The 24,580-nt window shown below is 39.9% G+C and overlaps 1 protein-coding gene across 2 annotated transcripts in view; it reads left to right on the top strand.

The window, feature by feature from the left end:
• Positions 1-24,580, top strand: part of ARHGAP35 (Rho GTPase activating protein 35) — a 67,506-nt gene that overhangs the window by 11,783 nt on the left and 31,143 nt on the right. For both annotated transcript variants that reach the window (XM_088139761.1, XM_088139762.1), the window contains exons 2-3: positions 11,592-15,482; positions 22,436-22,580. In XM_088139761.1, the coding sequence (XP_087995887.1) occupies positions 11,790-15,482; positions 22,436-22,580 (3,838 nt within the window). In that variant the 5' untranslated portion in view covers positions 11,592-11,789. The remainder of the gene's footprint in view (positions 1-11,591; positions 15,483-22,435; positions 22,581-24,580) is intronic.

The raw sequence follows: 24,580 nt of genomic DNA, 5'->3' as shown, positions 1-24,580 counted from the left end.
TAAAGAAGAAACATGGCAAAAAGTATTTTTAAACACAGTTGTTTGATTAGATGGAAAACATAGCAGAGTTTTCCTGATAGTGCATGCATTCAAGAAGTTGTAGTGGCGTGATGAAAAGTGCTGAGTAACTCTGAGTAAGTCTGTTAGAAGCAAGCCTACTACCCCATGATGGTGAGGTGAACAATCCCTGAATTGCTTTCTGCTGGTTTTTATGTACGATAAGAAGTGACTTTGCTTTCCTTACTGCATGAAAGATGTTGAACACGAAGAGAGCCTTCCTGTGTTTCATGTGACAAAAAAAGCACTGGAGCTCTTTTTTTCGAGGCAGAAAGGTCAGAAACCCACTGGACTCTCACAGGTCTTAAGCTAAATGTAAAATAATGGTTAGATCCCTGTATGACAACTTCTAGAACTGCTTTTGCCTCTGTTTTAGGATCTAGTTTTGTTATATGCACGTGTAAAGTGTCAACCCTGAAATGTAAGTGTAAAAAAGGAAATGCCATATTTTTTTCCTTTTCCCCATAAGCAAAATTAATATGCACCTATTCAAGTGCATGATATGCACTAGGAATTTGGATTTATTCCTCAGCTATCAAAAGGTTGCATGCCCACCCCTAATTTAAAAAGCAAGGCTTTATGATCACAAGTTGATTTCTTTGTGTAGTTGAATGCAACAGTGCAAAATTTGGGACCTAGATAAGATTGGAAGTATTTTTGCAGCAATCTATGTGATGCTCCTCAGAACTGATTTTTTTAAAGGTAACCATTCATACTCATGGTGTTTATACAGATCAGTGGAAATATGTGCTGTAGAACAGTACTTGCAAATACTGTCCTGGTCAAAAAGTGGGATGAACTTTTTCCTTTCTCCTGCAACAAGTGATGAACTCTCAAATATACAGTTTCTCTTTCTCTTGAATAGACTAACAGTGGCATCAGTTCTTGTTTAAGAAAGACAGAACTACAAGCCCTGATCCCACACAGTCACTACATGATGTAGTTATAAATTCTGTGTACACATGAATCTGTTGCCTATATGAGCTTACAGAGGTCATTGCCTGAGGGATAAATGCACTGAATGTATTTTATAGTAGCAAACATTTTAGAATATATGTTTGTTGAAATAAATGGGAATCTGGCAAAAGTGAAGTTTTTGTCTCACCAGGAAGGAAAACATTTTGAAACTTAAATCACATCATATACAGTGCATTCCGAAAGTATTCAGACCCCCTTTACTTTTTTCAATTTTGTTATGTTGCAGCCTGATACTACAATCATTCAAATTCATTTTTTCTCATTAATCTACATACAGTACCCCATAATGACAAAGTGAAAACAGAATTTTAGAAATGTTTGCAAATATATGAAAAAGGAAAAACTGAAATATCACATTGGCATAAGTATTCAGACCCTTTGCAACAACACTTGAAATTTAGCTCAGGTGCCTCCCATTTCTCTTGATAGTTGCTGAGCTGTTTCTACACCTTGATTGGAGTCCACCTGTGGTAAATTAAATTGATTGGACATGATTTGGAAAGGCACACACCTTTCTATAGAAGGCCTCACAGCTGACAATGCATATTGTATCAGAGCAAAAGCCTTGAGATCAAAGGAACTGCCTGCAGAGCTCAGAGACAGGATTATTGCAAGGCACAGATCTGGGGAAGGCAACAAAAAAATTTCTGCTACACTGAAGATTCCCAAGAGCACAGTGGCCTCCATAATTCTCAAATGGAAGAAGTTTGGTGCAACCAGGACTCTTCCAAGAGCTGGTTGCCTGGCCAAACTGAGCAATCGGGGGAGAAGAGCCTCAGTAAGAGAGGTGACCAAGAACCCGATGGTCACTCTGACTGAGCTCCAGAGATCCTGTGTGGAGATGGGACAAAGTTCCAGAAGGACAACCATCACTGCAGCCCTCCACCGATCTGGGCTTTACGGCAGAGCGGCTAGATGGAAACCTCTCCTCAGTTCAAAACACTTGAAAGCCCAGTTGGAGTTTGCAAAAAAGCACCTGAAGGATTCTCAGACTGTGAGGAACAAGATTCTCTGGTCTGATGAAACCAAGATTGAACTGTTTGGCTTCAATTCTAAATGTTATGTCTGGAGGAAACCAGGCACCTTTCATCACCTGCCCAATACCATCCCAACAGTGAAGCATGGTGGTGGCAGCATCATGCTGTGGGGGTGTTTTTCAGCAGCAGGGACTGGGAGACTTGTCAGGGTTGAGGGAAGGCTGAATGGAGCAAAGTAGAGATATCCTCAATGAACACCTGTTCCACAGCGCTCAGGACCTCAGACAGGGCTGAAGGTTCACCTTCCAACATGACAACGATCCTAAGCACACAGCCAAGACAACACAGAATGGCTTAGGGACAACTCTGTGGATGTCCTTAGAGTGGCCCAGCCAGAGCCCTGACTTGAACCCTATTGAACATCTCTGGAGAGACCTGGAAATGGCTGTCCACGACGGTCCCCATCCAACCTGACTGAGTTTGAGAGGCTTTGCAAAGAAGAATGGCAGAAAATCCCTCAATCCAGGTGTGCAAAGCTTGTTGCATCATACCGAAAAAGACTCAAGGCTGTAATTGCTGCCAACGGTGCTTCAACAAAGTACTGAGTAAAGGGTCTGAATACTTAAGTACATGTGATATTTCAGTTTTTTCTTTTTAATAAATTTATAGACATTTCTAAAATTCTGTTTTCACTTTGTCATTATGGGGTACTGAGTGTAGATTAACGAGGAAAAAAAATAAATTTGAACGATTGTATCAGGCTGCAACATAACAAAATTGAAAAAAGTGAAGGGGGTCTGAATACTTTTGGAATGCACTGTACATACACATTTACATTAGCTGTACAGCTAACAGTAGTAAAGCTACTTTTTCTATTAATTTATGTCATATTAAGTAACAGATTTACCAGGTAGGGTCTGAAGAGCAGAGCAAGAGGTTAAAATGATCTCTAGAGGTTGTCCTGTTTCTGTATTAACTGGAAAAGCTATTTCCAGTATCAAGGGAACTTTTAGAACATTTGGATTTGATATAATAGTAGGACTCTATTTGTTAAATATAATTATGTAAATGGATTCACATATCACTCTAAGTATAAGTTATGGCTTATACTGGATTCACACAGTATACCAAACTAAAATCAATGCTTGGTTTGGAATACTTTTATGTATTTATGTATTTATTGGATTTATCACCCACTGCAGTCTCAAGACTTTCAGAAGTTTGCATAATGAAAAACAAAAAATAACAATAAAAATTGCATAATGAAAAACAAAAAATAAAACATTCACAGTAAAACAATAATGTAATTATAAAACCATAAAAAAGGGAAAACTATATTATAGTCATGTATCCTTGGCATCGTGTATCACCTTAAGCCCTCCAACAGCTCTCTTTTCAATAATTTCCAGAAGACCAAAACTGTAAGGGGCAAGGGGTCACCCTTGGTTCAGGTGGTGGGCTATTTCAAAGTATAGGCACTACCATAGGAAAACAGTGCCTATGAGATTCCATAATAGGTACATCACAGAAATGGGGGGCCACCAGCAGTTTTGCTGACCAAATGATTTTCCAGATGAAGAAGGAGGTCCTGATGATGCCTCTGAGGAACCTCTGTTGATATAGGACAGGTGTCAGTGCCTGTGTTTTCCTAGCCTTCAATATTGTGGCTGTGTTCAGGAACTTGCTATGGCTCACTTCTTAAGTGAGAGATATTAGAGGGTGACATTCCTAGGATGGGATGGGATGTCTTATAATGTGATCTCATATTCATTTTGACTTGTAGACTTTGATGAAGTGAATGGTGCACTGTCTAGTATGTGTTAGATCCATGCTCTTCCTGGTTCCATTGGATGGCTGATGGTGGATTCAGTCAATAGCTAGATCCAGGAAGTATTCACTGCCTCTTTAAAGGAGAGGGGGTTGTGTTCAGTGCCTTCAAGGAATCACTGGTATGACCTTCATAATATGTTAGACAAATATTGCCTTGTTTCCAGCCTTCCCTTATTGGGGAAAAGTTATTGAGAAAGTGAATGGCTTCACCTGTAGAGTTATAAAGGGCTGACAAGAGTGCTTTAAAGGGTACAGGCCTGGGGATGAGATGGAAATGGCATCTGTCACTCTGGTGGATGGACCTTCATTGGGTTCTGGATAGCGGGGAGTGTACCCTTCTGGTCCTACTGAATCTCTCAGAAGTGTTTGATACCATTGGTATCTTTCTGGACTGTCTGCAATGCATTGGGGATTGTAGCCACTATTTTGCAGTGGTTCTGCTCATTCCTAAACAGTTGGTGGTTGAAGGGAGAGATCGACCTGCTGGGTGCTCTCTTGTGGTTCTTCAGGGATCAGTTCTGTCCTCCCTGCTTCTTACTGTCTATATGAGACTGCTGGGAGAAGTTATATGACAGTTCAGGGTGAGTATGCTGTACTGATGATATCCAGCTATGGAGGTAGTCCCCAGTTTAAGAACGAGTTCTGTTCCCAAGGTCTGTCCTTAAGTTGAATTTGTATGTAAGCCGGAACAGTATTATTGTATAATACTGTATAAATAGTATTTTGTAATGAACTTGAACCATTGGGTATTATAACTCAAATCATTGGGTATTTAACTCAAATTTTGCTGCAGTAGGCTCTGTTCCGAACCAGGCATTCTTAACCTGGGGTCTACCTGTACATCACAATGTGCGGCTGGAAACGCCCTGCAAGACTTGATCCAATGCTTGGAGGCTGTGTGATGAAACAAGGTGAACTCTAACAACATGAAGTTGCTCTGTGTCCAGAAGTCACATGGCTCTCTCTTTGCTCTAGTTTTTACCCTCGAGTTGGTGGCGCTTCCTGTGAATGAGCAGGTCTGCAACTTGAGAGCCCTTTTGAACTTGTGGCTGCTGTTGATTTGAAGATTGATGTTGTGGACAGGGAAACCGATGCCCATATTCAGTTGGCATGCCAGTTATGCCTCTGTCTGGAGTGGAAGGCCCTGGTGATGGTAACTCCTCTCCTCAACACCACAATATTAGACCCCTGAAATGTGCTTTACCTGGGGCTGCTTTTGAAGACAACTTGAAAGCTGCAATTGGCATAGAGTACAGGTGCCCACCTCCTGGCAGATGAGAGTCCCTACAGCCTTGTAACTGCAACCCCTGTGCTGCAAGACTGCACTGGCTTTCAGTAGGCTTCTGGGTACAATTCAGACGGTTGGCTTGAACACTGAAAGCCTTCCTGGCTTGATTCCCAGGAATCTGCAGGACTGCCTCTTCTAGCTATAACTTAGCTTGATGCTCCCAGTATAAAAGAGACTAGAGCCATAGGTGCCATAGGCAGTGTTGTTATGGAAAAGTCCCCATTTTGTGGAACAGCCTTCCTCTGGAGGTCTGGTTGGCCCTGACCCTGATATCCTTCTGCAAGGCTGTTAGGGCGGAGCTCCCCTGCAGGGCTTTTGAACTGTGACACCGTACTGATAGGGTTGACTGTTTGGTTCCTGTAGTTGATTCACAGTTTCTTTGTTGTCTTATGCTGCTCTTTGCTGGACAGTTTCAGTTGTATAGCTGTTTGTGTTGTAACCTGCCATGTGTTGCTTTAGATTAGGGGGTGTAGAAGTTTAAGAAATATAAACTTTATATTTATTAAAGTTATATTTATCGGAGTGCACAAAACATTTTAAACTGAAATGGTTGTATTGCATTTCAGAACCCTTCTGGGACAGTCAGAACAGTTTTGGAATAGTTACGCTAAATAAGAACCCCTGTTTGGAACTCAAAATGCTTCGGGTTTAAAATGGCCTGCACGCACATTCAGTGTATTTTTCCTAATACATGAGTGAAGATCATGTACAGTAGTAGTAAACCAGTAAGAATGGCTTCTATATTTGTTTTTTCCCCCCTTCTGTTAGTGAATTTCCAAATGGATCCAGTGTTAGGTTGACTTTGGCGTTAGGTGCCTGGTCTGTATGTCCTCCATCTAAGAATAGCCCATCTGTTGCCTGAGATTAAACATTTCAGATCCAGATGGTTAAAAGCTTAAATCAGCCTTTCCAGAGATACAAATGACCCATTTCAGAGATTTTCTACACTTGAGCCGCCATAGTGCAGTGAGAAAATTTACAGCTCTGTGAGGAACTCCTTTTCCCATTGTTAGATATACCGTATCTTCAGTGGGCTGAAGCAGCACCTCTGGGGCTGTTGTGCTTTCAGGCTCATTTGGCATTTGCTTTATTAAAAGTGATTTTTAACAGTGTGTAATTTTGAACACTTAAACCACACCAGGCTGAAAGTTAGCATTAAATACAAATATCACAAATGTTGTTTGCAGAACAAGTGCCCTAAAATTAGGTTAATTTGTGGTAAGGTTAAAGAAAGGGCTCAATTGGGATATGTTTACTTTTGGTTAAGAAGAGTACCCAGCAGACAGGAAAGTTAACTTAATCATGAGCTGCTTATGGTAGGGAAGTGTTACTGGTTTCTTAACAATAAAACATGATAATATAAAGTTGTTCTTCTTGGACTCAATGGAGGATTAACTGGGGTTGACTCTGGTTCTGTGTTACTGTCTAGCTAACTCATCTTTTTGTGCTGAGGAATTCAGGTTTTCCCTCCTGCCTTTCTTCCTGTAAACACTCAGTGATGAGCAACTACTTCACAAATGTAATAAAATACATGCATTTGGGATTGGCTAGATTCACATATCACACTAAGGCCATGGTGTGCTTTGGATTTAGCATGAGGGTAGGCAGCCAGTAGCCCTTGGAGCCCTTCCACCCATCATGATTGCTGAAAACTAATAACACCTATCCCTACCTTTTGAAGTAGAAAACAAATGAAACTGTGGTCTAGACCATAAATTAGGCATAGCACAATTAATAAAACAAGGCCTCACAAACTTCCCCTCAAAGTCCTGCCCTGCTGACATACATGATATGGAACTACCCATTTGGGGCCTCAGCTGCTCCATCACACGCGTGCCCATCAAAAGCTTGCCCATCCCTGGCTGAGCCTGAGGTGTGAATCCTCCATTATGATTTGTAAATGATGGTTTATGGCTTAGCCTGATATGGAATCCAGTTCTGGTGTAGTCAAGGAATGATATTTTTAAAAAACTGTGGTATATTATAATGTCAATCCAGCCACAATGGCACATTTTATAAGGTAAGAGGAACATTCAGTAAGATCTGGGCCCCAGAATGTGGGACAATTGAAAGTTAATTAGTGGATGATGATACATTTGCTAAAAATATGTCCCTGATTGGTCAGCATTGTTTAAAAAAATGGGTTAGTTCATCAAACTCTTGATCTTGAGTGCCACCTTATAAAAAGCATTCTCGGAAAGGTATGTCTCATCTGGCAATGTCTTCTATGATCCATGTCACTTTTTTCGGGGTTGCTTATTTGCTACTTTGAGTACTTAAAGTACTGGTTGTAGGTATGCAACTCTTCATGCTGGTGAGGGCATCAATCTATAGTGGGGGACGAGGACAAGAAGATACCAAGGGAGCTAGATGGAAATGGCTTAAGATATTACTTGCTTATTTTTGTACATTTGAATCCAGCTTTTCACCCATGTATCCTCAAAAGGTAGTTCATGTAAAACCAAGTGTTTTACAGAGGGGTTCTCTGTGTTTGCTGAATAATAATAGAAACTGGAATTGTTTATCTGGTATTATTCCAATCCCTGCAAGGTTGAGGAGAGCAGCAAAGATGGCAGGCAGTCAGGAAAATATTTTGATTGTAGAGTAGGAGGACTCAGGCTGGGATAAAGCAGATCTCAGCTGGTTTTATAGCTATTAAATGTTGGGACACTTCTATTGCAATTTTTTTTCATTTTTAAAACTTTTATTGGTAGGACACTTGCTGACACAGCATTATCGTTACAGTTTCTCGCTTAGAAAATATAGCAGCTAAGTTGAGACACAAGAAAGACACAAAACTTCTTTAAAGCTCCTGTAAATGTTTTAGCAGAGGATTGCTTACTGGCAGTTTTCCAAGTTGGAGAACTTATTTGCCCTCATTTAGCTATATTATATCACTGTTCTTTTTACTGTTTCGTTTAATAAAATGTCTCCCACGTCTTTTCTAACACCTGCTACCTTTTTCTTTAAGAAGAGAGTATATTGTTTTGCTGATTTGTATTGCAGAAGCTTCTAGCTCTTTCCAGTAATAGCAGCTTTGTAGCTTATAAATATTCTTTAAATGTGAAGGCTGGTTGTACAGAGGTAGCAAAATCATAACATGATTATATTCTTTCTCTACTGAAAATGTAATTGATTATAATTTTTTCTTCTGGGTATGTGAAAAACCCACCCTTCTAGTGGAGAATGGAGCTGGTTAAAAATAATAGCTACCTTTTGAGATGTAATTGTACTTAGGAGAAGCCCTTGGTCAGATTCAGAGCAAGTTTGAATGTCTAATGTGTGCCAGCTTCCTCCTCCCCATTTTTCTAAGAGTTCAGAATGTTTTATCTGGTGACTCAGCGGATTTTTTAACTATTGCTTAGAAAAATTGAATGTACTTAGGATCAAATGTTCCAGGTTTCTTTTTCTAAATCAGACATACAATAGCATTAGAAACTTACAGCAACCCTTTGTCTTTCTTAATCCATTCTGAATGAAGAACTAGTTAAGCAACATTATTCAAGAATCAGAGCAAAAGATATTTTATACTGACTGCAGATTCAAAATGTACAATCAATAATAACTCTGGAGGCCAGCATTGTTGTCCTGATGCCAATCTCCCCCCCCCCTTTTAAAGCATAAATAACAGATTAAATCTATTTTAGAGTACACCCACCCAATTAACATGCCTAATATGTTTCAGAATTGCTAGAGCTGAGACAAATTGCCTACTGCTTTTTAATTATCCTCTGTGTTAGTACCTAAATTCTGGTTAACATACCACAATAGAATAATCCAATTTGTTCTCTTTACACAAGAAGAACAAAGTGCCATTCTTAAACCTTAAAACCAAAACATGAACCGTTCAATAAATTGGAAGGAGGGAAGAAGAAACATGATATCTGTGTTCCTCAACTTGGTGGCCTCCAGATGTGTGGAGCTTAGTTAGAAGGACCATTGTAAGCCAATACTTCTGGAAGGGGCTGAGTTGAGGAAGGTTTAAGCTGTAGTCTTATAGCAGTTGTTCAGTTAATTTTACTACTTCAGGCTATGTTCTAAGTGGGTTTGCTTTTCCAGCATCTTCTTGTTGATGCTACAGTATTTTAACTGTGTTTTATAGTCACTGTAAAAGAAAGCTTATAGCTTCCAGACGAAAAGCAGTTACGTAGCTAATTCTCTCAGACCTAAGGTATTGTTTTGTTTATTTATTTGATTATATTTGTCTTTTCTTCCAAGAGCTTATAGTGTCTCACATGGGATCTCCCTTTAGTGTGTCTCCACAAAAGCAACTTTTTGAGGTAGGTTGGGCTGAGAGAGCATGACTGGCCCAAAGTCACCTAGGGAGCCTCTGTGGTTGAGAACCTGGATTTCTCCATTCCTAGTCAACATTTCACCACTGCATTCTCATCCACTGAAATTAATATTTTAACTACAAAATAAACCCATACATAAAGTTGACCCACAGAGCTGCTTACATAAAATTTTATTTGTGTAATGTTTGCTTAGTGAGTGAGAATTGTTATTCTTTTGCAAAGTAGCATATCTAGTCAGCTTCTTTTATGAATGTGTTGTTTCAGGAAAATTTGGAAGTGATGTTGCCCAGTATTTTTGCAAGGATCCTCAATCTTCAGCATTTGAAATTTCACAAAGCAAGATAACAGATACTTCAAGGCTGAGTTATGTGCAATTTTTCTCTTTCAAGAAAGCATTTCTAGTGTTTTGGAAGTACAGTCTGTTGAATCTGCCAGCAGAAAGCAGTCTCTAAGATCCAAATGCTGCTAACCCCAAATTTTCAGTGGAAAGTATTAAACTGCAAAACTTATCGTATTTCAACAAAGACCTTCAAAACTTTTAAAGTAACAAAACCCACAATTCTGAGGAGGCTACCAATCATTGTAGTCTTGTACAAAAGTTGTTGCATTTAAATTCCTCTTATATTTTGGGCAACTTGGTGTTTTAAAAAGCCCCAAACCTAAAAACTCATTCCTTATAATATCTAGACACAACCCTCTGTGGCAGGTATTGGAAACACAAGATAAAATATTTTTTTTAAAGTTGCATTGTGATCATACTGTTTGTTATTCTGTGAAAGTAAAAGAGACACTATTTGTGTGTATGGAAGGCAGAAGGATCTCAAAAAAGAATACCCACTTGGTTCCCCATTCCACTGATCTGTATTTATGAGAGTTGGGCTGTGTTGGAGACTGTTCTAGTGTAGCTAACATTAACACTCTCCTGCTGTCTATGGTTGGGTAGCAGCTAAAAAGAAGATCTCGCCCTGCAACAACATAGTAACTTAGCTTGTTCAATCATGAATAGGATAATGTGTGTGAGTGGCAGCTAGAATGCTTAAGGCTATTTTCTTTCCCTCTGCTGGACTCTTGTCTTCCTGTAATTCCCTGTTAGGGAATGTTCTCAGTGATGCTAGAAAAGCTGTATCCGTCCATTTCTGCCTGTCAGGAGAGGACTAAAAATATGGATTGTTGACAAGAGAAGGTGACTCCATAGCTCACACTTAAAAATGCAATTCTCATTTGTGTCATCTTGCTCTCCCGTCCATTCCACGCTCTGCTGGCTTTCCTTTCTATATCTCCATGTGCTGCATTCCCCTCCTCTGCAGAACAGGGAGGGAAAATACGAGAGACTAACATTAAGGCTCATTTGCATCAGGCAGTGTCGATAGAGGACTTCTTTATCTCAGCTGCAGCCTCCATGATATTGTCCCTGTGTTTAAATAGGGCTGCATTGTGGCATTGTGGGTAGGACTTTTTCCTTCTTGCTTCCCAGAATGAAAAATAAATAAATAAACAAGCCCAACTCAAAACTACTTCCTTAGTTGGTGTGCAGGGTTTTCCCCTTTGCACATTCTCTAGAAAAGTAAGTGTGCACACACAAGCAGCTTTTGGAATGTTGCTCTGTTTGGTCTTTTTGAGAAAGGGCTTCCTTTTAATTCCTAGTGCAAAAGAAGAAGAAGAAGAAGCAGGGGCGCAACTCTGCCTCCTGGGATAGTGGCTTGGAAGCAGCCTACAAGATAAAGAAATGCATTATTAGTCAAATGCTGTCAAAGAGCACGCTCTCATGTTTGCTACCTGTAACAGTGAGCTATTTCTTTTCTATAAGGAAGGGGTAGAGAAGCTGCCTATCTCCCCTTCTGGTGTTGCTTTGTGACCCCATCCATTACTTCTTCACTGTACAGAGGGGAACTGGGTTCTAAAAGGGGAAGCGATTCTTTTAGTTTGGTTTTGGCAAATGCATGAGAGAGAGAGAGAGAGAGAGAGAGAGAGAGAGAGAGAGAGATGATTCCACAGATGCTTTTTAAGGCACAGCCTGCAAGTTAGCTTGAAGGAGCTATTTCTTTCTTCTTTCCGACACCTTTAAAGCCTATGCCTTTCTATGATTTAATTTTTCATTTGTACTAAAGATTAGTTGTGTTGTAATTTCAATAATCCTGAATCATTTTTGTTTTTCTTTTCTTTCAGGGAAAAATGCTGAGCATCCGGTTGGAAGGATCAGTGACAACCGAGCTGCTGGTGGTGCACCAAGAGTGGGAACAGTCGTCTTCACTGTGCTAGTCGTCATTAATCTGAACTGCCAGTAGTCCCCCCTACCATTTTGAGATTGCACAGGAGAACACTAATATCCTAGGAAGCAGCCACGTGTAACAGGATGTTTGGACGATGATGATGGCAAGGAAGCAAGATGTTCGCATTCCCACCTACAACATCAGTGTGGTGGGGTTGTCTGGGACAGAGAAAGAGAAAGGGCAGTGTGGCATTGGGAAGTCCTGCCTGTGCAATCGGTTCGTACGGCCAAGAGCAGATGACTTCCATTTGGACCACACTTCAGTTCTCAGTACCAGTGATTTTGGAGGAAGGGTTGTTAACAATGACCACTTTTTGTATTGGGGAGAAGTTGCGCGTTCTTTGGAGGACTGTGTGGAATGTAAAATGCATATTGTGGAACAGACTGAATTTATTGATGACCAGACTTTCCAGCCTCACCGCAGCACTGCCCTGCAGCCCTATATCAAAAGGGCAGCTGCAACCAAACTTGCATCAGCTGAAAAGCTCATGTACTTTTGCACTGATCAGCTTGGACTGGAGCAGGACTTTGAGCAGAAGCAGATGCCAGATGGGAAGCTCCTGATAGATGGCTTTCTTCTCTGCATTGATGTCAGCAGGGGCATGAACAGGAACTTTGATGAACAGCTCAAGTTTGTTTCAAACCTATACAATCAACTCACAAAGACAAAAAAGCCCACAGTGGTGGTTCTGACAAAATGTGATGAAGGTGTGGAGCGGTACATTAGAGATGCGCATACTTTTGCCTTAAGTAAAAAGAACCTTCAGGTGGTAGAGACCTCTGCCAGATCCAATGTAAATGTTGACTTGGCTTTCAGCACTTTAGTGCAGCTGATTGACAAAAGCAGGGGAAAGACTAAAATTATCCCTTACTTTGAGGCTTTGAAACAGCAGAGCCAGCAGATCGCTGCTGCGAAAGATAAGTATGAGTGGCTGGTGAGCCGTATTGTTAAAAACCACAATGAAACCTGGTCAAATGTCTCACGAAAGATGCAATCCTCTCCAGAGTATCAGGATTATGTCTACTTGGAAGGGACGCAAAAAGCCAAGAAGCTTTTCTTACAACACATCTGTCGACTCAAACAAGAGCATATAGAGCGCAGGAGGAAGATGTACCTTGCCATGTTGCCCCTTGCTTTTGACGCCCTTATTCCAAATCTAGATGAAATAAACCACTTAAGTTGCATTAAAGCGGAGAAGCTGTTGGAGACTAAGCCAGACTTCTTAAAGTGGTTCGTAGTTCTCGAGGAGACCCCCTGGGACGCTACCAGTCATATAGACAACATGGAGAATGATCGCATCCCATTTGATGTGATGGATACTCAGCCTGCACAGCAACTCTATGAGACCCATCTAGAAAAGCTGAGGAATGAGAGGAAAAGGGCAGAAATGAGAAGGGCTTTCAAAGAGAATTTGGAGACTTCCCCTTTCATAACACCAGGGAAACCTTGGGAAGAAGCTCGCAGTTTCATCATGAATGAGGATTTTTATATGTGGCTAGAGGAATCTGTGTACATGGATATTTACAGTAGGCATCAAAAACAAATTATTGAGAAAGCCAAGGAGGAGTTCCAGGAACTGCTCCTAGAATATTCAGAACTCTTTTATGAGTTGGAGCTTGATGCCAAACCCAGCAAAGAAAAAATGGGTGTCATTCAGGATGTGTTGGGTGAAGAGCAAAGGTTTAAAGCATTACAAAAGCTGCAAGCTGAACGAGATGCCCTGATATTGAAACACATTCATTTTGTCTATCATCCAACAAAGGAAACTTGTCCCAGCTGCCCTGCCTGTATAGATGCTAAAATAGAGCACTTAATAAGTTCCAGGTTTATAAGACCATCTGATCGCAATCAGAAAAACTTGCTTTCAGATTCCAATATAGATAGAATCAACTTAGTCATTCTTGGTAAAGATGGACTTGCACGTGAGCTAGCCAATGAGATTCGAGCTCTTTGTACAAACGATGACAAGTACGTGATAGATGGGAAAATGTATGAGCTCTCCTTGAGACCAATAGAGGGTAATGTCAGACTTCCGGTTAATTCTTTCCAGACGCCAACATTTCAGCCACATGGTTGCCTCTGCCTCTATAACTCTAAGGAATCCTTGTCTTATGTCGTTGAAAGTATTGAAAAGAGTAGAGAGTCAACACTTAGCCGAAGGGACAATCATTTAGCGCATCTTCCTCTTACCCTAATTCTAGTAAACAAGAGAGGGGATACCAGTGGAGAAACACTACACAGTTTAATACAACAAGGTCAGCAGATTGCTAGTAAATTGCAGTGTGTATTCCTTGACCCAGCTTCTGCTGGTATAGGATATGGGCGCAACATTAATGAAAAGCAAATCAGTCAAGTCCTGAAAGGCTTGCTGGACTCAAAGCGCAACTTAAATCTTGTAAGTTCAACAGCAAGCATTAAAGATCTGGCTGATATTGATCTTCGGATTGTCATGTGCTTGTTGTGTGGAGATCCTTTTAATGCAGATGATATCCTTCTGCCTGTTCTTCAGTCCCAAACCTGTCGGCCTTCTCCTTCTGGAAGTAGTAATTCTGTGTTACTTGAATATCCCATAGGACCACACAAGAGGCGCATAGAACTCTCCTTGCTTTCTTTCCATTCTGCCTTTAGCATTAGAAAAAGCTGGTTGGTCCATGGTTATATTTTGTTTTACTCAGCTAAGCGTAAGGCATCTTTGGCTATGTTACGTGCCTTTCTTTGTGAAGTACAGGATATTATCCCTGTTCAGATTGTGGCACTCACTGATGGTTCAGTCGATGTTCTAGACAATGATTTAAGTAGAGAACAGTTAACAGAAGGGGAGGAAATTGCCCAGGACATAGAAGGAAAGTTTACAAGCATCCCATGCAGTCAGCCTCAACATAAGCTAGAGATCTTTCACTTGTTTTTCAAAGATGTTGTGGAGAGAAAAAACATCATTGAAGCTACACACATGTATGACAATGCCGCTGAAGCCTGCAGCACCACGGAAGAAGTGTTTAATTCTCCCCGGGCTGGCTCCCCTCTCTGTAATTCCAATCTTCAGGATTCGGAAGAAGATACTGAGCCTCCAACCTACAGCCCTTTCAAAGATGATATGTCCATGCCCACCTTGTCCAAAGATCTTTCAAAACTTTCCATGGAACTGGAGGGGAACGATGGGCTTTCTGTCTTTTCTGTTATGAGCACTTTTGAAAGCAAACTGAACAACAAAGTACCTCCACCAGTGAAACCAAAGCCCCCTGTCCATTTTGATATTACCAAGGGGGATCTCTCTTATTTGGAGCAAGGACATAGAGAGGGACAACGGAAACCTGTCTCTTCTAGTAGCTGGCCACCTACTGATGGCTTTGACCCTTCTGATTATGCAGAACCAATGGATGCAGTGGTAAAACCAAGGAACGAGGAGGAAAATATCTATTCTGTGCCTCACGACAGTACCCAAGGCAAAATCATCACCATTCGTAACATAAACAAAACACAGTCCAATGGTAGCGGCAATGGGTCAGACAGTGAAATGGACACTAGCTCGTTAGAGCGTGGTCGCAAGGTATCCATAATTAGTAAACCGGTGCTGTATCGGACAAGGTGCACGAGACTTGGGCGATTTGCCAGTTTCAGGACAAGTTTCAGTATAGGGAGTGATGATGAATTGGGGCCCATCAGGAAGAAAGAGGAAGACCAGACTTCCCAGGGTTATAAAGGAGATAATGCTGTAATTCCCTATGAGACTACTGATGAAGACCCAAGGAAAAGAAATATCTTGCGTAGCTTGAGGAGAACAACCAAGGTAGTGTGTGTGTATGTCTGTGAATGTTTTTAACTTCAAATTGGGTTGTTTGACAGCCATTTACTTTTAGTGGAGTTCTTTAGAAACACAGTGTCTGTGGGAGAGAGAGCAGAGGGCTCAGCCTCAAATACAGAAAACTCTGCACACCCCAAGATTATGCATTTTGAAGTCCTAATCCAGTTGTTTGTCCATTCATGAAAAATAATTAGGAGTGGGCCGTGATTTTAGAACAGTGGGGTATCTGTACTTTAGGAGTTTTGGAATATAGTGCTGTGTGTAAGATATGAACAATTCATTTCCTGTTCAGAAGTGTCTATATTTGAGAAGTCATTAGGGACTAATGTTAAAGGATGTCAAAAAAATATTTTCAGGGTTTGATTTGAAGGCAGCATTTTGGTATAGAAATCAAGGTGCTGGACTAGAACCCAGGAGATGAGTTCTAGTCCTCCCTTAGGCACAGAAGCCAACTGGCTGACTTTGGATCAGTCATTCTTTCTCTCAGCCCAACCCACCTCACAGGGTTATTGTTGTGGGGGAAGTATAAGGAAGAAGTACTATTTGCACTGCCTTGAGTTATACAGAAAAGGTGGGATACAAATCTAATACACAAATTCTCATAAGATCCTGTTCTTTGCATTCTGAGATGGTGGCCACCAATAATGTTCCAATAATCTCTGATCAGAGTTACAGTTTATGTATCTGTTCAGTAATTATAAGGAATGCATTCTAATCAGATATTAATATATTATTTTTTCATGAAAGATTCCATATTTCTCTTTTAAGTCCAGCTTCAGAAAGCAATATACAAATAAGCAGCTGGCCCTTTTGAAAGTAATGGATTTTGAAGAGCTAGTTGTCAAGTATACAATATGGACTTTGTGTTTAAACTTACTTTCTGGGAACCTCATTACTCTTCTGAGTTGAAATGGTTTTTAATTTTCCATCTAAAATATGTAGAAGATGACAGATTTTAATGTAAATAGGCAGATATATCTGTATGTTTTCATTTCAAATTTGATTTTTTTTCCTTAATCTGTAGTTTTGTAGAGGAGTTTTAAATGACATCAGAAAGGATTCCTTTCTTTCATGGAAGGACTTTGGTCTCTTTAAACAATGCTGTGGCTGCTTTACAAAACGGTGGTGATTTCATACTTGCAGCAGCTGTCCCACTGCCAGCAGGGTGGACTGCTCTTCGTTGGCAGGAGAGCCCTGTTACTGGAAGAGGAAAAAAACACAAAGGCAAGCTAGATAGGTTTTTTTTTAAAAAATGCCCTCTGTTTGAAAAAGCTTGAATAATGATTCAGAGCTTGCTTTAAAAAAAAAAAACTATTATATTTTACTTTAAAATTACATGGTGGCTGTATACATTGGAAGCCGAGAGTAGAAAAAGCTAAAAGCCTGTTTTAGAGAGCTACTCTTCTTCCTGAGTCTACAGTGGTGTCTTAGATCTCCTAATTGGAAAACAACTCTTGATTAGAAAGAGTGTGAATATTATTAACTCTTCCTTTATGGGACAGTAAAACCCTTTAGGCTCTTTTTTGGATCATGCCATCTGTTTGAACTGTCAGTGAAAGGAAAGAGTACGTTAGGTGTCAAGAGGGAAGGAATGGTCAACAGAGCTCTTTCAGCAGTTTGCAGAAGTTCCAGCTGACCATCAAGAAATGAACAAAAACTGCTCACTGGAATACCTTCAGGGTGGAAGAGGCTGGGAAGATGATGGAGAAGTTGCTGACCCGCTTCATAATCAGCAGGGGGAGCCCCAATAGACAGCTAGTCCCAGTTAGTAAAGTTTTAAAGCTGATGCAAGAAAAGGTTTAAATAAACTGAAAGATTTTTGTTAACCTATTACTCTATCGCAGTGTTTCTCAACCTTAGGCTAGGGAATTCTGGGAGTTGAAGTCTACTCATCTTAAAGTTGCCAAGGTTGAGAAACATTGCTCTATTGGAAATATGCAGATAGATTTCAGAGTGAAAGATTGCCATGCTGAGTCTTTCATGACAAAGTGTTCTCTAAAATGCATACTTAGTCTTCATTTATCCTTCAACCTTTGTACATGTTTCAGGGATGCGAGACCATCTTTATAGCTCAATCATAATTTGGGATTATTTCCCTGAATCCAAGAAATGTGTTATAAAAGTGTGTGTGTATAGTTTATTCATAGGTAAACAGGCCTTGTGTCCATCCTTTTTCTTCTGTGTGCATGCAGGCGGCTTGCCAAAATAATTGCTGCAAGCCATATTGCAAACTTAATATGGCTTAGATATTTAAATCCTGGATTGTCTTGCTGCTTCATTAGGCCTGTCCTCAAATGACTATGTCATGGATTTCCAGTTGCTTCTGTCACATTGATTTTTTTCATGATAAATCACTTGCCTTTTAATCTGCATTCCTGAGCTGTAAGTTTAATAGCTGATTCAGCATATGGTGTAAGCCCCTTCTGCATGAAAACAGTAACTGAATTCGCTATAACTTTTCCCACTTAAATATAACAGGAGAATCCTAAGGGTAATGGACCCAGAACTGAAGGTCTAGTTGATTTCATCTGTAGAAGATAATTAAGAAAGTTTACAAATTTAATTATCCCAAATATTAATTGGTCTAGATCATTGCTGAGGCAAGTCAATTGAACATACATAGTTTCTTATATTGTCAGCCTTATTAAAAATCAAACTGCAGTGATTATGCAAGCCTTGGCTAGCAAAAATCTAACTGTCTTGCTAGATAAAAAGCTTGTATCTAGCTAAGGATGGCTAACTAGTTATCTATGAGAAACCCACAAGCAAAATAAAACATCTACTTAAGGTAACTTACTGAAAACCCCAAACTTTTTTACTATTCCGATTGATTCACATCTGAAAGAAAATTGATCTAGGAGAATTCTTGTGTAGCAGAATAAGCATGTTTTGTCACCTTTTATTTCTAGCCATAATTGACAACTGTTTTTCCAGTTGGAATGTGTAGAATTAAGAATCTTTTCCAATTGAAATATTTCATTAGAACAGTGTCATCAGCCTTTGGTCACTGCATGGGATAAGAGATACCTCATTTTGATGTAGGAGCAGGCTTGCAGAGGAGAGGCAGACTGTCCAACTCTGTTCCTTTCTTGGGATGGAAAGGCAAGCTGTTCCTCCAGGCCAGAGCTGGTCCCGAAATCACATGGGTAGCAGAGGAGGAGGACATCACAGTCCACCCTCCTGCACCAGCCCTCTTGTCAGAAGGCCATTTTTAAACATATGTCTTCCTCTATATATCTTAGGCAATGCCTCACCTTTCATTTCATCACATCCTCCTACCTTGGAGGCAAGTCTATTTTTTACTATTTCCTTTTTGAATAATTTAATTAGAAATGATTTTAGGAGTCCTTGTGGGTTTTTGGTAGTGTGATGCTTATGTTATGCATTCTTTACAGCATGATGCTTCTCCCTTTCTCCATGACCACAAGCCAGGAAGCAAAAATACCCAAGGCAGATTCCAAATGAGTCCTTATCTTATTAATAAATTATAAATATTGTTTTCTGCAGTAGTTTGGTGGCGAGCTTTGTGCCAGGGCTGAGATCACATTAAAAAACCTGCTGCTGTTTTAGAAAGTGTAAGCAAAAGGAAGTTCATGGCCTTTATAATCAATGCAGACATAGTCTTCCTGATCCAGCATGTGAGAGGGCATTTCTGTTGTCTCCAGTAGCCACAAGCAGTTCTGGAAGATGCCACTTAATAAAAGAAATCTGTGACGTGGCTCATAGCTAACATTCAAGGAAGTATGTGTATATAGCGCAGACAATTCTTTAAAGTGTTTTTCAAGGGAAAGGTTAGGTAGAGTGAATGAAGATAATAATCAGAATTGTGTTACGTTCTCTTCACTGAGTGTCTGCTGCAACCATTAAACATTTTAATGGTTCCCTAATGATATACATATGCCTGGCTGAGGGCAATGGGTTGAACCACTAGACATCTGGCAAGCTCTGAAGCAATGGCATTTCCAGCAGCAACCTGGATTCTTAACCCTTTGGATGACTGAGCATTTGTCAGGGGGCCAGTTGTGATTTATAAGTATTTAAGCTGTTTTCCTATTCCATATCCATCTAGATCTGATATAATCTACTGTGTAACAGCAGCTCTCCTGTTATAGCACATCTTTCCCATAACTTGCTAAGTGCTAATCTTTTTAATGGGGGATGACTAGAAGTGACTTCGGTCTACAAAGCTGTTCTGTACCATTGAACCTCATTCCATCTCTTGCTCGTTTTGGATTTAATCGTTATTGGCATTTTGATCCCTCTGCCTGCCTCAAAGCAATAATCTGTGGGCTGAAAGATATTTAGGACAGTCAGTGGGAATGGACACATCTTGCAGTTTTTCAGAGTATATTTCTTTAAATGTATTTCTTTCATTATTCTCTTGCTAGCGTTGAATGTCTGTTTTTGTGCAGCTCTTAATGGTTAAGAATGAAGCTAGGGAAAAACCATCTGGGAGCATGTTAGGCTCTCTCTCTGAGATGTTCTAGCTTTTCAGTTGTCCTAGAGCACTCTGATCAGGAAAATTAGGTGGTCTCCTAAGTCCCAATTCTATTTCGTTTCATTGTCAGTTCTTGAAATAATATCCCTAAACAGTATGAAAGTTAGAGTATCAAGATTTGTATTCAGCATTCCTTTCACTGTGCAAGCTTTTCACTGATTGAGGCATAATGATACTTTGCTTTTTTAGTTTGTATAGCTGAAGCACTGATTGTAAATCACCAGTGCTTTTTAAAAGCTAGCTCTGTGTGTTGCCACTTATGGCCATTATCAAATATATATTGCTGCTTATGTTACCTTTTGGATTTATTCATTAATAATGGAATCTCTGTAGTAGTAAGCAGTATAGGATAGCATTAGTGCAAGCATCTTTCTAAGAGGTGAGTCTGTGTGACTTGTCTAATCTTGAAACATAATCTGCTGGGGGGAGCAGGCTTTTCCAACATCCACTGTTTTACAGCAAGGAAAAAAGTCACATGGTGGATTTACTTAATACACATTTGTCAAAGGACTTCAGTGCATGATTTTGTTCTGTGGAACCAGTCACGATAGTAAACATCCCTTGGTTTTTCTGCCTGTATATACACTACAGAAAGATTCCAACCGCTTTAAATCTGATTAAACCAACAAATCACATTGAATTATACTTTGGCTGATGAATGGTTTGTTCATTCAGAAGAGATAGAGTTTAAGCTCTTATTGAGCTTTGGTTACCTGGTTTACTTTCTTGTCAAAATATCTGGTATCTTTGTACAGAAACATTCTTTCTGTACTGTTGTCTGAAAATAAATTGTTACACTCACCCCCTCCCTTGTTGTTACAAACCAGCATTGTTCAAAATATCCTTCTCTCACCAGAACTCTAGAAGAGGAAGTTGTATGGAAATAGACTAAACAGGAAATAGACAATGGAGAGGGTGAGAAGTTTCCTGGGGCCACATGGTTCAATAGATGTCCTCAAGGGATGCTATTTCATCTAGGCCACTAATTTCTTTTTTTGAGCTCAAAATAACAAAACATCTGTCCTTGTAAGTTGGAACCTCATTGTAATTGAGTCATACCCCACCTATTGTTACTTTTCAATTATTGCAGTGTGTCCATCTTCTCAGGTTTCCTGCCAACTTCCTCATCTTGAGAAAATGTTGCAAATTACTATTTTTGTGATGAAATGTAATTGTAAATTTATTTCTTTTATTTTGTCCATAGCGTGTGTGTGTGTGTATATATATATAGAGAGAGAGAGAGAACAAAACTACATATGATGCAAGCTTGCTCCTGTCACTCAGTGATTTGAGATTTGCAGTAGTAGTTTCAGTGGGCAAATTCTAGGGGTAAAGAGTTGTTTATGAGAAATGGTTGCCTGTTAACCCTGCTCCCTCACCTCCTTACATCCAAATACTGTGGATCAAAGCTGGTTTGATGTGGAAGATCCATGACTGTCTCAGCCAGTGATTTTTTTTTTTTTTTTTTTGGTAAAGGCAATTGTGCATCTGAAAGAGAGGTTTGGATCAGGCTCTCGTTTGGGGACTTAATCCTCCTTTTATGCAATCCCTGCTCAGTGGGTTTGTCCATCTGTTTTCACCTCTGTGGTTCAGTTCAGTGGCAAGATACTCATCTGTGCCCATCTCCTACATCAGTTGTGAATCTACTAGATTTTGCCACTTTTGCTCTAAGCTGGTCTTGGCACATTGTTTCAGTCTCAGCCAACCTTGTTTAAGCAACATAAGTTGTTTGCTATTCTTTGTCCAAAAAATACCTTTCATAAGATTATTTTCCAAACGAATGTGTGTGATCTGCATCAGATTATCTTAATCTGGAGGAAGCAGAGCAGAATCTTCCTTGTTCGCTTTTGCTGTACTGTATTTGATACTTGCTGCTGTTCTAAATTCTCTGTCACTCAAGTGTATAAATAGGTTCATAATTATTTTTGTTGTGCTGAGCCTATTTTTTTGTGGCTTGTGCTGCGACAATGTCATATCTCTTGATGGTTTTTACTTTTTATATAACATTTTCCAATAGGTATTATTTATTCGTTAGATTCTTGCCTTCAGAAGCTCATAATGGCATATTCAGAGCTCCCTTTTCCCTACAACCACAAGCCTGTGAGGTAGGGTGGGCTGAGAGTGGCTGGGCCAAAGTTACCAGAGAGATTCCGTGGCTGAGGACGGATTGGAATCTGGGTCGTCCTGCACCTAGTCCAACATCTTGATCACTAGTCTACACTGGCTCTCGTATCACATGTTGCAAGCATAACTTACACCAAACATTATTTAATAGCAACTCATGCTTTTTGAAATATAGATCCTGTTTGTGTAATGAGACAAAAGGTTTTTAAGTGAAATCTGGGACTATATCACCTTTAGGCAGTAAAATAGACTGCCTTCCTTTTTTTGTAACTACACATTTCTGGTTATGCTAATTCTGATTAATTATTTTCTACAGAAACCAAAGCCCAAGCCTCGACCATCTATCACAAAGACTACATGGGAGAGCAACTATTTTGGGGTGCCTTTGACCACTGTAGTGACCCCAGAGAAGCCCATTCCTATTTTTATTGAGAGATGCATTGAATACATTGAAGCAACAGGTAAGGTGCCTTTGTAGCAAGTTGTAGTCAATGAATGTTTAAGATTTTGGGATAGAATGACCGATTAGATACCTCCCCATCTTCTAATCTTTTCTAAAGATGTGGCAGATTTATTTCAGTCAGCCATTGCAGATACTATTGATAAAATAATATCTCAATTCCGTATTAAACTTTGTGTAAAATAAGCCCAATGGTACCCTGTGACTTTTAAAAAATGAGAAGGGAGGATATGCATACCTTCTTGGAAGAAGCTCTGGAATGTGATCATATGAAACATTTTCTAAATATGCTCATCTGTGTCCCCTGTATTAATTGCCACAACTATATTAGCATTGTTAGAAAAGAGTAACAGTTTGTTGAAGGATATTGCTGTGCAAGCTTTTAACTATGCCACCTTGATGTCAGCAGTCTGTAGATAATTAATATATTGCAATGTTTTGAATGTTATTGGACCGAAGATTCAAAAACTTTTTATATTTCTTCATATTTTTTACCTACCAAGATATAGCTTATTTCTCCCTCCTGAGTAGCTAGCTGAAGATGAAATAACTTGATAGTACTTGAAGTGGCATTGGTCAGATGTGAAATATTTCTCCCTCACCCCATTGTTGGCTTGTCAAGGAAATCCTTCCTGGCCTGAAGGGCTGCCTTCTGATTGCCTGATCCTGGCATTCTTCTTCTAACACCACTACACACCCTCCATAAGACCATTTCAGCTGCTGTCCTTTTTTAGGGCTTTCCATTTCATTTTGCTGCTCTGAAACCTCTGCATTGAGAATGTTGGTGGTGTAGTTTTGAATAGTATCATCCTACTTTCAGAACTATAATAATTGCGTACTTTCACATTCAACTCTTGGTTTCTGGCCCCTTATAACAGTTTAGATATTGACAGGTGGGAGCTAAGCAGGGTCAGGCTTGGTTAATACTTGGATGGGTGACTGCAGGCAAATCCCAGAGCTGTCACTAGACTGCAGTGTCAAAAGACATCCCTGAAAGAAGTGGTGGCAAACCATTTCCGTATTGTTGCCAAGAAAACGACATGGATGTACAGTTGACAGGAGTTGAACAAGCTGGGATGAGGGAAACCTTGCTAATAATTTACACCATGATTTGTTTCTGATTGAAAATTTCATGATTCTTGAAACAACGGGATTTGGATTTTGAGAAGTTGGGACAGCCAAGAAAACAGTGTTTCTGTCTTCTCTGAGGACATTGGTCTTTTCTGTTTTTACTGTTCATGTCAAGTAGAAGCATTTCTCTAGCAAAGTTAAGTTGCAGTTTTCCCATTTAGCATCACTAGAGTAGATTTAGTCTCCATTTGCCAACACAGGACAGTAACATGTAACTTCTTTACTTGAGAGAAACCATCTCCAGCAAAAAATGTCATGCTTTAAGGTAGCACCATGGTCAATTTATCTCCAGTAAACTCTCTGCTATTAGTACTTCTAATAGGGACAACTTCTCAAGAAGAGATTGTTAGCCATTTATAAAAATTGGATCTGTGATAGTTTTCATGCTAAACTAGATGCTATTATTTAGAATATTCACAGTGTCTTCATTTTTCAGCATGTAAACTTCTATGTTACCAAAGAAGGAGTGTTTGAGCATATGAGAGTTATCAGCAGGTTTAGGGGAAAATGTTTAGGGGAAGAACCAAGGGGGCAGGATGAGTAGGGATGGAGGACTCTTCATTAGAACACTGAGTATTGGGAGGGAAGTCTGGACTCCTGACAAAGATTATCCCGTGAGCAACACTTTTTATATTGGCTTCCTGCATCATTTGGAGCAGGAAGGCAATGTTTTAATGGTTAAGGTTTGGGCCTAAGGGGAGTGGCAGCCACAGAGTGGTGGGGCCACATTGCTTAGTTGGGCAAGGCTGGGTCTGATGGAGTTTGGGGTTTTCCTTTTTTTTTTTTAAGTGTGACATACTTGTTTTAGGGGATGCATGTCAATTTTCATCTATTTCCTTCACTATAATGAAGAGAAACTGCTATTAGTTT

Source organism: Python bivittatus, unplaced genomic scaffold, assembly GCF_059951505.1.
Source record: "Python bivittatus isolate LINGU-HERP-01145 unplaced genomic scaffold, Pbiv_v1 ctg000310_np1212, whole genome shotgun sequence".
In the NCBI taxonomy this organism is placed as follows: domain Eukaryota; kingdom Metazoa; phylum Chordata; class Lepidosauria; order Squamata; family Pythonidae; genus Python; species Python bivittatus.
This window is presented reverse-complemented; position numbering and strand designations above follow the sequence as displayed.